A 17,220-nucleotide genomic window follows, 5' to 3' on the forward strand; every position below is an offset into this window, starting at 1 on the left:
TAGGACGTCTGTAATATTTGCTTTCGTAACATCCTTTTCTGTTCTAAGTGTTCAAGGTTTATTGAAAAAAAGTAAACACAATATATTAAAATAGAGAAAAACAAGTAATGCAAACAAATAGGAGTCAAACTTGGCATTGCATTTTTTACTTCAGGCTGAGATTACTTTAAGTTGGAAGTCTAAGCATGATAAAAATGAAATGCATTTTTCTAATTTGCTTCAACTAAAAATCTTCATAGTCAGAGAATACTTCTTTTGAGTATCAAAAGAGCAACAACAAAGCTTTATAACAAAGTTTACTCTCTTTAATAATTGCAGGGTATGAAGTACTCTACTAAACAGTGTGGTCATGGCCGACCCGGAAAAGACATAAAATATTCAAAAACAAAAATGTATATGCATACTGATTAAAATAAGACACTTTACCCACTCACAAGTCAAGTATCAATCATGCTGCACTGATTTAACCAACAAAACACATAGTATGTTAAGAGCAGTTCTGCAAGCTGCGAGTAATCATTCCATGCTCTTGGATGGATGAAGTACATGGTCCAGGCAGACAGGCAATTCCAACATTACCTTTCAGAAGCAGTGGCATGAATGGTATTTTTGGAGGCTTCATTTTTTTGAACATGTCCCGGTAAGCTTTATGGTTCAGAGATGGGTCCTGAAAAACAATTTGGTGATGGGGAAAGAGAGAATCATCAATTTTTGGATACTCTGGAAATATGGCAATTCTACATCCATCACATGGTTGTACTGAATTCATGATTTATGTGCTGTCTCTTTCAGTAAGATGTAGGGAATGCTTTATGACTCGAACACAATAGCCTCCGGTAGTGAAGTGTAGCTGCACTAATCTGAATATGATTAGACATTTATCTTCACTGCGCACACATTTTATCCTTTGGAAGTCCTTGAAATAGGAATTCCTAAAGAACAACAGAATAAACTGTGTTTTACTGCTTTACTGCATGTCTAGACAGATACAAAAGGAGGGGGGGTTGGCAAAATTAAAAAGAATTCTGCAAAGCACAGTTTTCATAAATTGACGTGCATACATTTGGCCAGAACATCAAATAACCTTTCTCCTCAAGACTCTACCTCACACAGAAAAGTCAAAAGAGGTAACAGCGGGGTACTGCTTTGATTATAAAATGTCTTGTTCAAGGAGAAAATGCCTCTTAGCAAAACGTGTTTTACTCATACCAGCTCCTGCAGGCAAATATCATGCAACATTCAGCAAAACATTTGTGCGAAATACAGAATTCCCAATTTATGCTAGTATATCAAAACAAATTGCACAGGCCTAAGGAGCAGCCCACCCATACTATATACATGTTATGGATTTTCTTCAGGTGTTCCACTACCTGAAGTCCACAATAAAATATAGTGTAATAGTATAATAGTACTATAAGCAACTGCCCTCCGCTGCAGTGAGCATATTATTTTGCAAACGCTTGGTATATTTTTCTTTCAGAAAGCATAGTTTAAGGGTTACATGCTGATCAAAATAGCAAAAGTACAGACTAAATTTGACCTGCGAAATATACCTGGGTTTAATAAGTATGATCATCAAATCCATGCTGGAAAAATAAATTATATAACAACTCTTGCCAAGTTTTTATTGTATGCAAACGTACTATAAATTGGAAATGCATAGATTCTCTTAAAAATGCAATTGCAATGAGGACGTTCAGTACTCATCTAATAAAAGGTAACATTTGCTGTGCTCACAAAGCCCAATGTATAATGCTGCAAGACAGTTGCCGCAGGATGTTGTAGGACCAATGTGTTATGTTTTGATGTCAGCCGACTGATGTGAAGATGCAATATGTTCAGGTTAGGATTAAAGGAGACCACTCCATGAACCCGTTAAACAGAAACAAGACAAGCATTGAAACTGACAACTGGGAAGCCCGGCACTTTTAATAACAAGAGCACTTACTGTCAAGCTCTCAAGTTCGGAAAAAAGCTTCCTAAACTTCCCAGGGATTTTCTGCAAAGGGAAGAAATGGGAAATTATTACAAAACAAGAACTTCAATTGCCTCTTCGGCGGGAAGTAAGCGTTATATAAATTCTATTACAATAAAATGCAATGCAGTATTTTGACTGGTGCTTTTAAATATGTTTCAGAGATTCATTCTGGTTTAAAAGAGGTTATGAAAGGAACTGAGGATGTGAGCAGCAGTACTAAATAAAGGCTGATGTAGGCTTAGATTAGGATGTGTTCAGTAGAGCGTGAGTTACCTAATGCACCTGTCAAATACTGATGGCCCCAGGATGAATTATTTATTGGCTCAGGTAAATAAATCATGTTCCAAGTTCTGAAAAATCTGAAATTATAACTGGAATCAGAATTTTCCCCACAGAATTTGGTATTTATCGGATCATACCACACATTTTGCCCTAGTTAAGTTCCACAGGTTTAAGCTATTAAAAGTTGCCAGGGAACAAATGTAGGGTGTTTGTAAATACTGTACTACTCAGAATTACGACCCATTTGCAAACTTCAGCTTTGCACCTGGATGGACAGGACACAGTGCTGGTTCTCACATCTTAATTGATAACTAATTAGACCTGCCTTTCAATTAACAATAAACTAATTTTGAATAGGGGTTGTATTTGTATAAATATGTGAAATTGCAGCAAAATTCAATGAAATGACACATAATTACACAAAATGCATATCTGTCATTTCATGCTATAGTTTAGTTCACAATGCAACGTAATATAAATGTTTGGTGCTAGGATGCATTTGAACAAGAGCACTGCGAACAACAGTCATGTTTGCTTGTTTCTGTGCACATTACTGCAAATTGTGCCTTTATCCTTTTACCACGAAGAGTGCATAATTAAGCAAAGGGGCATAATGGCATAATTTGGGGAATTTCAGACAGCCAGCATAACGTGAATTTCCTGAAATTACGCCAGTTTAATTTACATTTTGCCCAGGCCTGATTGTGAACAGGTTTACTAGATTGTGGAACGTTGTTACCGTTTTTAGGTTGAGCCTAGAGTCCGCGCGCAAGCGCTGCTCTAGGGAAGATCTGGGGTAGTTCAGTATGGGAGAGCAGCCCCGCCCACCTCTCCGTCCATATTTTTCATTCGCTTGTGCCTTTGTACTTCTTTAATGCTGGCTTCCGATTTCTTCATAGGCTTTTAGTCCCTCCTTAATGACGTCATTATGGTAATTTGATTCCTCCCATGGCTATCGGCCTCTTTACTTTGTTCTCACGCGGTAAGCACTATATTCTTTTTTTAGGTCTCGTCTGATCCAGCGCTTGCGCTGATCTGGCCGAGACATTTTGTATACAGGCTTTTCAAAGTGCTGCCGTGGCCTAAAGCTTCAGTGCACGTGAACGTGCACGCGCGCAGCGCCATGTGTCTTTCCTCCGTAGCACGCGATCGCGATCGTAATCGCGATCACTTTCACTTTCGCGGCCGCGTCACAAAGCTTGTTTTCAGTTGTCACAAGTATTCTCACACCACACTGCATCTGCCTGCCTCCTCTTTGAAATTTTACACATGCAACAACAAATAGCAGGCTTCGCCTTTGCTTTGCTGTATTTTTAATACTCAACATGTGTCTGCATTTTATTTTTGAAAGGCACAGAGAGTTTATGCCGAGACTAGAACCTCCTTCCCCAGTTTTAAAGTCCCCAGCTTTGTATGTTGCACCCCATGTGTTTGTTAACCGCAACCCTTTTGCCTTTCTTGGTTTAATTAGTTGGAGTGTTTCAAACCACATCCACCATGAGTCGGCGTACTGAAGTGCAGTCATTGGTAACTAACACTCTGATAATCGCGTTGAATAATTTAGTTAAAGTTGTTGAGTGCTGTTGGAGACCTCTTCCATGATTAAACGAACCGAGACAGGTAAAAGGAAGTTACTGCCTTTGACCAGTCATGCGATACTTCACAGAAGCTTCCTCATCTTTCCACATTTTTTAGGTATCAGCAGTTAGTCAAAAAGCAAAACGTGAGCCAAGCACGCCCTTCAGAGACTACATTTACATTCATCTTAAATAAGATATACTGGAAAGAGGCTTCGGGTGGAGCCAAGCACGTCCCTTCAGAGACTACATTTACATGCCTTTTACTGGAAAGAGGCTTCGGGTGGAACTCCCAGAACGAGTTGAATGAATAAAACCTGCACAGCCCTCTTAATTTAACCGGTTGCAGCCGAATTATGCAGAAATGTGTTCATCTCTGTTAAATTTATTATTATTATAAATATATTATATTTTAAGCTGTCGAAAATGGATGACCTAAACTGCACTTTAATTCCCACTTTCACATCTATTGCCTTTGCTATTAACAGAGCTGCAGAATTACGGATTTGCCGCATAATTATCCGCTGCATATTTTAGATTTTAACCAAAAAGTGTCTAGCTCAAAAGGTACTAAAATTGCAGCTACACTGGTTGCTGTGCAACACCTTATGCACAGGTTGACTGGCCACCTGTTAATTTGCTTACTAGTGTATTTGGATGTTAAAATGGTGCGAATGAGGTTAAACCTTTGCCCAGACAATGTTAATGTGTGAATATGCCAAGGTTATGTAAATCGTATATTTTGCTCTTACTTGCCATAAAATCTATTTAACCCTGCAGCATAATCTCCCGGTATTGCAGAATTTCAGTAGCCTTAGCTATTAATCGATTGTCCGCAGTGCCAGTGCGGATATAATGCTAAGTCTGCAGTGTTTCCCACTGCTCCATAGCCTGTAGTTGATGTTTTTCCAGTCCTATCAAGTTAAACACCCTTTTAATTCTGCTTTCATTCTAATGGGAAGATAGTCAAGTGGCAGTTGGCATGTCTGTTGCATATTACCACCCCAGTTTCTATTTCTCTAATTCTAGAAAGGTACGCTTACCACTAGAGACCTTGTCAAGAGCGGCCTGATGTGTGTGCCAATGTTAATCGTAACTTCTAAAACCCATATATCTCTGCGAGCTCGGAATGTACAGTAATAACTTTATAGCAAATCCGCTTACCATGGTAATGTTTGCTGAAGTTATCGGATGGAAACTGATATGTGCGCCACATAACTCAATGCATTACACCCAGCAAAGCACGTTATTTTGGATTAGCACTCAGCCACAGTTACTTTAATATTCCTATCTTCCTCTAGAACACTGCAATGTTGACGCGGCTTCCCGACTTTCAGGTACTTTCTATGCCATGTTTGGTAGGTGGATTGGCATACTTGCATATCTTCATTTACAGAATGCAGCCAGTTATATTGGGTTCTTCCCACTGTGGCACTTGTAAAGGCACAACGTTGGTGCTAGCCTATCTAAAGGGCATGAATGCTGATGACTCCGGGAATGCATTTGTAATGTCAACAAGAAGTCCTGCTTCTTGAAATATTCTAAGGTGGGAGCGAAAGCGGCTTAAGTTTATATAATTTAGTAAGGCTTAAAACTATTCAAATAAAAGGCAAACATTCAAACTCAGGTGTTAGATGTGCATCAGAATAAAACCTATAGTAATTGGATTTTTTGGTTTGGGTAATCGGCCTAGTCCAAGTGGAATGATGTTTAAAGCATCCAGAGCCACTACTTGCGTTCAGTGCACAAATAGGCAATCTTTATTGGAGGTGTGATCAAGATGGCAAGGCTGGTTATCCTGTCCAGCCTCGGTACCAAGTTCATAAATGTGTGCCGCTGATTTGGCCTCCTACATGGTTATTTATTGAGTTCCTAGATATGATTGCAAATGTATATGCTAGGGCCATGTCCAGAACTAAAAGATTATGTAGATTTATGGCCTTGCGGCAAAGCAAGTGTCTTAATTACCCACATACTTTTTGATCGAATCTCAGGGACACAGATTTGGATCTTAGTTACTATTTGTGTTTTTTAGCACCAAAAAGGCAAAGTTATCCAGACAGTTACACGCCACACAATTCAACTCCACACATTTCCAATCCACACCACATAATTTAACATCACACCACATAATTCAACTCAACAATACAATTACACCACACCACATACGTCCAATCCACACCACATTCCATATCATGAAACAGAATGCAACAGCATACCATATAAACTCTACTTCATACCACTACACAAGACACAAAATACTATTCCACATATTTCACTCCATTACACAAAATCCCGGTCCACATAATTACAGTACACTCAATACCACATAATTACTATCTATATAATTCAACTGCACACCATACCACATAATTCCACTACACAAATCCACTCCACACCATTAAATTCCACAACACACACTTCCACAACTAACAGTTTCAATCCAACCCACATAATTCCACAACGCACCACATGCATACACTCCATGACACATGGGTAAAATACATTGTCATTTACAACGTTAATAGCTTTAACTCAAACAAATGTGAGACCTATTGCATTTCCAATGCTTGTGCTTCCTTACTGCCTGCCTACTATGTAATGTAATTTCCATCTGTTTTTCTTTACAGTATGTATGTAAAGCGCTCTGATACCTACGGGTCAAGCTAGCGCTATATAAAAATTTTAAAATAAATAGCTTTTTAAATCAGATGGGTTACTTGCACTATCGCATAGTAAAATAGGTGGAAGAACAAGCATTTGCAATGCATTAGGTCTCACAAATAACAATGCCTATTGACATTGTCATTTACAATGCCAATAGCTTTAACTCATGTAACTGCGAGACCTATTGCATTGCAAATGCTTGTTGGGTTTGTCCTACTTGAGGCAGGGCGATGTGCTTTGTTTGCTTTCATTGCCTTTCACTTTCGGGACAATCTCGACCGCTGTAGAAGCATGGTGTTTTTTTTTGCTTTCAGCCCGCTTTCACTTTCGGGACAATCTCGAGGCTTGTTCACATAGACACCATCTCTTCACTTATCGTGAAAGATGTGAACGTCGACATATCCAAATGTACCTTCGTATACGTCTTGCATAAATAGCGTCTCTTGTTTGCTGAGACACACGTTGTTAGTTCTACTAAGCACGAAAAGCAACGAACAACATTATGAAACAGTTCTTGTGAGGTAAAATATCTCATTTGAGATAAGGTTAGGGAAAAAAAAAAGGCTGGAATGTGAGTCGGCTGACCCGTAGGCGGGTAAGAAGACGATCGAATTTTTTTTCGAAATTAATAATATGGTGTGTCAGCGTGTGCCATGCATGTGTGCCAGCTAGCCCTCCCGCAGGATCCGAGGACTTTCGCTTTGCGTGGCATCCCTTAAACAAGGAGCATGGTACTTAAACCAGACACTGTCACATTGAATGACTACTTTTTAGATATAAAACGGTTCCACGGAAGCATGGTCTGCCCATTATTGTGTGCCCGCCCTTTTGGCATGTTCTGTAGCTTTCATTTAGGTCTCTCGTGTGTCTGTGCTGCCAGGATGACATTATTATTACTTCCCCTGGGAGAGACAAGTTGAGGGGGTACCTGACAGCTCTGCTTGCAAGGCGCAGGCAGCAGGTGACGTCACGGAGATGGGAGTGGGGGGGACAAGCGTTTGCTTCTAAGGCCGGCCGGCACAGCTGGGAAGGAGAGGAGAGTCTGCAGGATGATCAGATAATGACTGACTGACTCGCAGAGAACCCTCCTCTTCAGTTCTTTGCAGTAAAATCATGTTGATGTCACTGAACATTTCTAGTCTGTTGTACGTGGCACTGGCATGAGAGCTTATATTACTAGCATCAGAGAAAGCGCAACAAGAAATGTTTAACCTTATAGAGCAATTCCTGAAGGAGCATACTGTAGTCCGTAGAGGCCGGGTAGAACTCTACACCTACGTAATTCTGCGTCATCACCTGCATGCAGACAATGCAAAATATACATTCCGTACTGAATGCCACCTGTACTGTTATATTGCTAATCACGCTGATAATCAAAATTGCCTTTAAAGCTTCAGCGATGATTTACTTCACAAACTACTCAAATCCTTGGAATTATAGAAGAGCCCTCTAACAATGAGATGCTCCTCCTGGGGAGACTGCTCTGAGAGAGGTGTTTTACTACTCCAAGAAGGGCTATAAATATTTTATATGTGATTCAGATGCAAAAGGAATCACAGCACGCTGAATTTTACTGTTTTCAAAAGTTAACTTTACAGGTGGATGCACCAAGATTGGTAAGTAAAGAGTTAGAGTAGATTGATTCCTGTGGGCTTGGGCCGCGAGGGAATATCAACGTAAACATGTAATGGAGGGAGGCCTCACTGAATCGGGAATGAGTTTGCCAAAATGCAAATAGCGTCAATCAGTGGATAGCCTGGGCTTCTCTTTTGGGGTTTGGAGATCATGCACCTTTGTTTGTGCAGTCCAGGTGTGCATTTTGATTGCATGCATGCAACGTTCTATCAAACAACATGCCACTGCACTTCAAATGTTTTTATGAAGTATGGGAGTAAAGTATACGCTGCTCTTTCATAACTTATAAAATAACGCTTTATTTTAAAGGCCGTGTAGGGAGTGATTGCCCAGTTGTGACCCAAAGGTCCGATAGATGGATTGATGTGGCTGGTCAGCTCTAGGTCCGGGTATCATACACAGAGATATCATCTGACATACACAGAGTGTCCTAAATATTGCTTATAAAAACATTGTTCCATTGGGTGCAGATTTTTATATTATTCACTCCAGTGTGACAATATTTGGGACGTGTTTTATGCTGCACAGTGCTCTGTTGCCAATGGCTACTATGCTTATTATAGCAGTTGCCGGGCAGATTGTTTTTCTCCAGTACACGTACCCCTGAGCGTCAGTATACCCATAGTTGCTAAGGTTTCAGATTGCTTATGTGAAACATTTTAATAATTTCGAAATTCTATAGGAATATGTGGCGTGCAGTACTTTTCCTGAATGTTCTCAAGATTTCTGATGTGTGTTAGGAGCACCTGGATGATTTCTTGAAAATGACTGAAACCGGGAGCAATTGGTAGTGAAACCTAGAAAGAGCCCTATGAACATTTACAGGGATCAGGGTTGGTGGGAAAATGCTGCATTCACTAATGAGTTAGATTAACTAAATCTAACAAAAAATGGAATGCAGTGCCAGTCTCTTAGTGCATCCTTTTTTTGTTTTTGAACCATAACCTTTCTGTAACCCCACTTGAGCATTTGCTGAGCCAATAGCTGGCTAAACAGTTATAAGGTCCCGAAAGCGAGACCATTTGCATTGTAAATGCTTGTTAACAGGGTTTTCAAATAATCTAAGTTTTGTAGTAAACTCTTATCTGCAGCCAGTGAACCCTTCAGTGATTGTAAGGTCCCAGAACTTTCCCTGCATAGATCGACTGTGAAGAAATGGCAGGTTTCATTAACACTTTTAATGTCACTGTTTAATGACTGGATATGCAATCTCCGTAATAATACTCTATTCTATTAGTCAACTAATTTATAATAATCAATCTATCAGGATTTATAAAGCGCAGCTAAGCACCCGATAGGGTATCCAGGCTCGTGCAGGTCCCGGAGGCTTATTCGAACAGCCAGGTCTTGAGGGCCATTCGGAATTTCGAAAGTGAGGTTTTCTTCTTATAAATATTACAGGGACAATGAGACAGGACAAGCATGGTAATGCTATCACAGGCATTATTTAAATCGTCATTAATTAATTCAAAAGCCCATTATGGACACGCCCCAGGATATATAAGGGAACGCTTAATTAAATATGTGCCAGGGCGGGCGCTTCGTTCAGCAGAAGCTGCCCAGCTGGTTTGCCCTCGGGGCAACTTTGCTTCCAAAGGAGGCCGAGCTGTTTCAGACTTTCTGCCACAACTCTGGAACCAGCTGCCGGACACTATCCGTAAAGAATCTGGTTTGCTTCCCTTTCGGAAACAGCTAAAAACCCTCCTTTTTAGGGACATTTCCGAGTACCTTTGACTACCATGGAGACCATCCCTACTCGGACGCTGCCTTTCTTCTGCCAAGCGCTAAGAGACCTGTCGGTGTACATGCGCTATATAAAAATAAAATACAAATACAAATAAGCATATTGCACTAGGAAAAGGCTTTCGATTGACCAACAAAAAATGGGTATGAATTTAGGGCAGTATATTATAAAATCAGACCACACAGGAAAGGGTCCTGTGTTTGGATGTAATGGTTTCTACCCAAGGCATAGCATATACTGCTTTCATGTAATTAGATTGCTTGTCTTTACATTTGTATAACTCTGCAGTTAAAGGAGTCATTCTTAAAAACATTTAACTATATGAGGCATCATCAAGGAAAGATGCGCATAAACAACTTTTGCCCATGTCACATTAACTGCGCCATTTTCATTCAAAAGTAGCGTTTAGTGCTCAACTTTTTAGATCTGGTGTTAACCAGACCTTTTGACTTCACTAAAATTATATTGTGTAATATGATTACTTAAGGGGTTTTCAGCCACCCGTCTTCATCCACTGGTCTTTTGTTGTCTTATTCACATTTTTATTCAGTACACTACAACATACAGCATGGGGCACCTGGTCAGCCCACTTCAGCCACTGGCTAATTTTACAGTGAGTGATGGCAGCCTGCTCTTTCCCAAGGAGCATAGGCACACACAAAGTCGTTCACTTCAGAGTCAGGTACTCTTATGGCAATATGTTCTTTTTAAAAAAAAGCGTTTTGTTTTTAAGCAACTTTTTTTTTTAATGGCAAGTGCTCTGCAGCTCCCCCAACAATAGAGTTTTATAAAGACCATGACAACGCAAAACAATCATTGGCAAACCCAAAATTCTAGCAGCCAACACCAGAGATATTAGCTTTAGCAATGCTTGTTTTTCATTTGCACCATGGGCTCAATTAGCCCGTTCCCAAAGTACTTTTGATATTAAAAGCATTGCACACATCTTCAATTTAATACCCGGCGTACAGGACAAAAAGGAAGCCAAAAATGACTTGTTTGCACATGTGTACATATACACAGCTTTCCATTATATGAACCCTGAAGTCGCCATGTTTTCAGTATGGTGTACTTTATAGAGTCTACAGTATACAGTGCTGATTCTAGACATCTTTTACAATGGAATTTTTCAAGAGGGAAATTTTGTGAGTATGGCAGCCCTGATGGGTTTATAGAGAAAGTTGTTCAACACCCAAAAATGTTCACAGTGGTGAAAGCCAATGAATGATTTACGGGTAGTGTTCAAACAATGGAATATTTGCATATTTATTGCTAGCAAGGGCAGAGTAAGCATTTTTCAGGCTGTCAATCAGTTGAAAATACCGCTAATGATTAATGGGGATGTAGAAGATGTTTTTCCTTGGGGGAAAAAGTGTTTCTTTCCGTGGAGACACAAATAAAAACTTCAATGTGGAAATGCACCTTTGCTTTCAATTTGCACATAAAGAAATGTACATGTGATACTCTTCCTTCTTCAGAAATATTTACACGTTTGTGATTTTAAGTCAATGACTGTCACAGATTTCCCTGAATACTCCTGGAATGTTTTGAGAATTCCAAAAAAGGTTGAAGTTTGCTCGATACTTAGGTGGTACTCTAGGGCAGGGGGATATTGACTTTTGTTTGAGAATTTTTGAGAATCAGTCCCCAAGTCTGTAACTACTAGAATGATCAAAATGTGAAAACACATACTTTCTTTAAGTACTCCTGCCTATATTTTTTCATAGGTTTCCATAAAAATAAAAGCCTCGAGGTTGTCTGGGTAGTAGCTGAATGGATGAACCAGGGAGTTTGGGAGCAGCAGTTCATTTACATCTCAACGCTATCCCCCCATCAGAAACAGTCACTGCTTTTTACAAATCGTCAATAAGGGCTTTCTATATTAGATCATCTAAGAAGGCATCAGTAGTGATTTGTGCTCCTTGCATTCTGATTATTACAGGTGACCTAGTAGGATATGGATTTTTCCTGAGTCCTCCAACCTATGCCTTATCAAAGAGTGGAGAGCTACAAGGTTACCTATCTAATCCTTTTTGTTAGAAAGTGCAATGTAGTTCAGGAAACACCACAAAATTTTAATATTTACAAACCCGAAGCAATACACCATTACACACAAGTGCACCTTACCACATCTCCTTTTAGGAATCGACCACTGATAAGACAATCGAGAGAAGACTCACCAAGATGTTTCAGACTAACTCTGACGATCACAGAGGTTTCCCACAGTTAGACATATTGAGATCTGCATAACATTTAAAAGGCCAAAATTGTAATCCATTTGCACCTGACAGAAAATCCTAGGAGAACTGGTATTCATCAATTGGTTGGAAGATTTTCAACGTTTCCTACCATCACTTCTGCTCAAAAATGTGAAATTGTATGCAAATCATCTGTGATCGTTTGAAACCCTGACAACAGCAGTGCTGTACATAGTAATGAGTTGTTTCATAATGCCATATACAAACTGAGTGGTATTAGAAGGAAATCTCAAATTATGCACGAGGTAGCCTACTAGGTATTTAGACATGGATAAGTCAATTTACAATGAGAATCAAACAAAAGCTAATCGATCAAATCAAAGATTACAAATTCTCAGAGTAGTGGCCAGGAATAAAGACTGTGTTTCAAAATTGTGAAGAAGGATGGAATATGGAGGTGACTGAGCACACAAGATTAATGTATTTACCTTGCTGGTCCCACTTGATTTAGGAAAAGTCTTCCACACTATAGGACACAGTGGTTTGAAAGATGTGAAATGCAATGAGCCACACGAGTGCATAGAGGCGGATGGCTTGCTGTAATGATTGAGGAGGGGCGTGCCATGCAATTAGACTTGACAAGTGGAAATAAGCTGTGATTATACAAATGTATAGTGAGCTAAATTTATGGCAAGGAGCCAATATGAAAGGCAATAATTTGTGGTCTGTTTTAGAGGAGTGGTGCATTAGTGAATGGTGTACTATCCAGTATCTGATGGCATTAAGACATTATTAGATTTCAAATTAGAGGATCAGCAAGAAAAGGAGAAGGGAATGAAGATCTGTGTATTATCATACTACAGATGAGGGAAGAGGTGTGGTGCCGCAGCCAGGGCGACTGTCTCTGGAAATCACGGTTCGATCGCCGGCGGCAGATTAGCCCAGCACCATGTGACTCTGGGCAATAGCTTGCTTAATCTTCCAGAAGGCCCCCAGCGCCTAGATACCCTTACGGGTGATTGTTCGCGCTTTACAAATGTGGATTATTATTATTGTTATGATAGGAGAAAACAAAATATTAGATGGAATTACATACAATTGTATGATGCAGGTTTAAAAGATGAGAAAAGTTATGATAAGACCATTGGTATCAATTATCATAGTTGCAGCAAAATGTATAGGAGTGCCTAGTGAGGTAAGAGGAGAACCATTTTCAACCCTGTCTTTGATGCCCAGGCAGCTATGTTTGCTAGCATGCCAGGGTCACTGATAGTCAGTGGTGATGGAAAGATCTAAAAGAATATGAATGGAGATGAGGTGAACATGATGAGTAGAGTTAAAAAAGTTTGAGACATTGACTGAGCATTCTTTTAGTGCAGTTGACAGAAGTCACTTTGCAATGGCTGTAGCATTTTAAAGAGGAAGGTTTGGAGGTGAGAAATGTGAACACTACCGATCCTAGAGATGAGGAAAAAGAAGAAGTTGAGATACTGATGGTAACTGGATGGGGAGGAGAAATACGATTCCTGGTTGATTTACAGTGGAATGTTGAGTGCTCCACTGAAGACAATGAAGTGCTCTGTTCTTGTAATGGCTGGTAGAAGCCCAGAGAGCAACATTCGGAGGGGGAATAAGATTCCTGATTGATTTACAGAAATGAGGACTGTGGGATGCTGAGTGCTCCATTGAAGACAATGAAGTGCTCCATTCTTGCAATGGCTGGTAGAAGCCGGGAGAGCACCATTCCAATGCTTTTTTTTTCACAGCTGTTGCTGTGAACAAAAGCCTCTCAGAACCTGAGTGGATTCAAACCCCCTCGGGCTCTGAGGGGGCCTTTGTTTTTACAAATTTGAACATTCTGCTGTCTGGGGTCGAATGTTCTAATAGCCTTAGAGCCCTTCGTGTTGGGCTCTACCGGCCATTAAAGGTGCGCTCCCTAGTTAAAGGCCAGAGCCTGCTTCCTTATTAAAGGCCCTTGCCTTCGTCTCGGGCCTTTAACACTAGAGCAGTCCTTCAATGGCTAGTAGAACCTGCTACGTCAGGCTCTAAGGGTATATTAGAATGACCACTAATTGAAAACATTTGGGGTAGGAGCCAGAGAGAAGGGGGCAATTGTAGAGGACAGAGAGTCTGTTTTGAGCACCAGATGAGAAGACTTGTGGTTTGAAAAGTTGAGAGTGGTGAAAAGGCCAAATGGAGATTGGCAGATAGTAGATTAACAATTTGAGATGGAGTAATTATACCAACTAAATAAACACTTTCTAATTAGGTCACAACAAAGGTCTAAGTGAATCATTGCTTAACCAGCAGACTCGACTATGGCAACGCACACTACGCCGGAGCCACCCAGAAACAGCTCAATATACCACATTAGGTCCAAAACAATGCCGCCAGACTGGTCCCTCGCCGCAGCCACATCACGCAACACCTCTGACAACTACACTGCCTTCCAGTCAACAAAAGACTCGCTTTCAAGCTCCTCACACATGCCTACAAAGCCCTACAGAAACAAAGGAGCAGCATACCTGAACTACCGCCTCACATTCCACGTACCCACCAGACAACTCCGATCTGCTCATCTCGCCCTCGCGCCCATCCCCAGGATCCACGAGACCAGAACCAGCAGAAGATCGTTCTCCTACCTTGCCACCAAGACATGGAACTCCCTGCTCCTTCACCTCAGGCAATCAGCGTCTCTAACCCAATTTAGGAAGGATCTCAAGACCTGGTTCTTCGAATGGGTGAGTAGCCGCGCTTTACAAGTCCCTGACTGAATGAGTGATTGAACCTTCGGTAGCTATGGCAGAAGCAGGAGACTTTCCCCAGACAAAAGTGTTGCAAATTCAAGCAGTACCAACAATATTAAGTTTAAGAACAAGCCACAATAACATTACCAAACAAATGAGAAAAAACATGAAAAACGCAATACACCAAACAACACAAAAAATTTTAAAATCATAAGGGGGACAGAGAAATAGATTTTTTAAATTTAAGACAAAATGATAAGAAAATACGTAGGTGTAAATGTCATAGAACGTCTGTGTGCATTATATAAAGTGCAACCAGATTACGGTCATCTGCACGCCAAATGAATCGTTCTATTTCCTGAGTGAAAGCTGGATTCTTTATTCTGTAGCAGTCAGCCAGAATGTTCCTCCGGATCATGAAATGTTTTGTGGAGGTGGTGGGGAGGTGCCATTCATTGCCTCTGCACTGGCCAGTTTGCCCATCCATAAAAAGATTCATCTATTTTTGACTTTAGAACCAATGCAATTCTCTGTTCAGCTCTCAGCATCAAATGTGTAAGAGTTGGTGTCTGTCACCACTTAAGCAGATTGGATATTTTAACTTACTAGGAATTCAGAGTGTATATATGACCTATTTCATGCCAATAAATGTCCCATAGTAAACATCCACCTCTCCCTTCTATCATGACCAGTAGATTATTGGGCAGTGATAGGACTCTGTTAAACTGCTGATCCTGGTCTTCAAATTGAGGCATGCCATAGCATCTTAAACCTAGTCACACTACACACATATTTCAACCCTATCCGCAATCAATGTTCGGCCAATCACAGTAACACTTACATGTGTGGCTTCCAGTGACAGTATATTTTACTTGCTATGCCCTCCTCTTTGCATCCAGCTGTCCAGGCAGCTGTTAACTTTTAGAAATATTTAGGACTGGATTCCAAGTACATACTTATCTACTTAAATCTCAAAGTGGTAGATTAGCCTCTTTCTCCCGATCATAGCAGATTTTCAGTTATCCTAATTCCTTGGAGAGTCATGAAGAAACCTGCTCAATGTATAGTATTTTACATCTGTATCACAGTAAATCTTGGCCTAGTCGAAAATCATTACAGTGTTTGTGGAAGAAATGCTCTTCTTTATCCAACAAATAGTATAAAAATAGAAAAAAATAAACTGCTGTGAGTTATAAACAATCTGACAATCGTATCTGCTTCGTGCAAATACACGTGAAAAGCAAAGCGCCCACAAACAGTTTTTGGTGCTTTCACTGCTGCTGCGCCTGCTCAGTCACATCCCTGTACCACGCATTCACAGAGTCGTTTTGTTTTTCAGACTAAATCCGGGATCATACATTTGTATTATAATGTCTTTGGGCATCACTTGAAAACTTTTATGAAACAAGAATTAAGGCGTTTATCCTCTCTCCGTTCCTGCGCCCACACTTTATTCTACCCTTTATTTTATTGTTGCCTACCTCCCCAGGGGAACATTGTGATGACCTTATGATGGGCACAAGGAGCACCAGTTGATCTCTTTGTGAACCATTCTGCTTTTGGCAACAGAAAGGCAGATTTTCTATTCGGATTGATAAGGATCATACTTACAATTTGCTTTCTGCAGAGACCCTAGAACCTTAGATACCTTTTTTTAAGCTTCTCAAATCCAACTTTTTGGCCCCTTCTCTTCTAGACATGTTTGAAATGACACTTCTGCTTTACAGTCAATAAACCCATTAAATGAAATTACTTAAATGATAATCGACAGTGCTTAGTTTGAGCCGGTGCTTTCCGGTGCTCAGCACCGGCACCTACTCCTCAGCACTGGCGCTTACAGCACCAATTAAGGACACACTCATTTGGAAGGCATGCAAGTCTCCCCAGAATCACAGGATGCTGAGCCACGCCGAGAGTCGAACCCGGTTCCCCAGCTCCAAAATCAGCGGCTCTAGCCATTAGGCCAAATCATAAGTCCTGGGGCTCGAGTCAGGAGGCAGTTTGCACCAGCACATATCTCCTGTTAGCGCTGCCTCCTGAGGAGAGCCCTGGCACTTTTTATTTTACAAATTAACCACTGCTAATCGACCTCAAACATGGATAATATGATAGTGTGAAACTCTGACAAGCGCGCCAGCTCCTTAAATAGCTCCTACTGAATCTGGCAACTTTCCTGGGGATGGTTTGGATCATCTTTAATGTTTGTGTGAAGTTTGTTCATCAAGGAGTCATTTCTCTGCATGTTTCCTTGTACCATGAAATGCTCTCAGGTTAGTTTTGTAAGTTAACAATGGTGTGTGGTCATTTTGCTTGGGACTTTAGTTTTCATGTGAAGTGAACCAAATACTGAGAGTGAGAAATTGTGTATAATGCCCAATGAAAACTCAATCGC

At 40.5% G+C, this 17,220-nt stretch overlaps 1 protein-coding gene across 1 annotated transcript in view; it reads right to left on the reverse strand.

The window, feature by feature from the left end:
• RAPGEF5 (Rap guanine nucleotide exchange factor 5) overlaps window positions 1–17,220 on the reverse strand; it is a 970,266-nt gene that overhangs the window by 28,313 nt on the left and 924,733 nt on the right. The window contains exons 22-23 of the mRNA XM_085631598.1: window positions 1,949–1,999; window positions 580–667 (exon numbers count right to left, since the gene is read on the reverse strand). Coding sequence (XP_085487724.1) covers window positions 580–667; window positions 1,949–1,999 — 139 coding nt within the window. The remainder of the gene's footprint in view (window positions 1–579; window positions 668–1,948; window positions 2,000–17,220) is intronic.

The sequence above is a fragment of the Triturus cristatus genome, chromosome 10 (genome assembly GCF_964204655.1).
Source record: "Triturus cristatus chromosome 10, aTriCri1.1, whole genome shotgun sequence".
In the NCBI taxonomy this organism is placed as follows: Eukaryota; Metazoa; Chordata; class Amphibia; order Caudata; family Salamandridae; genus Triturus; species Triturus cristatus.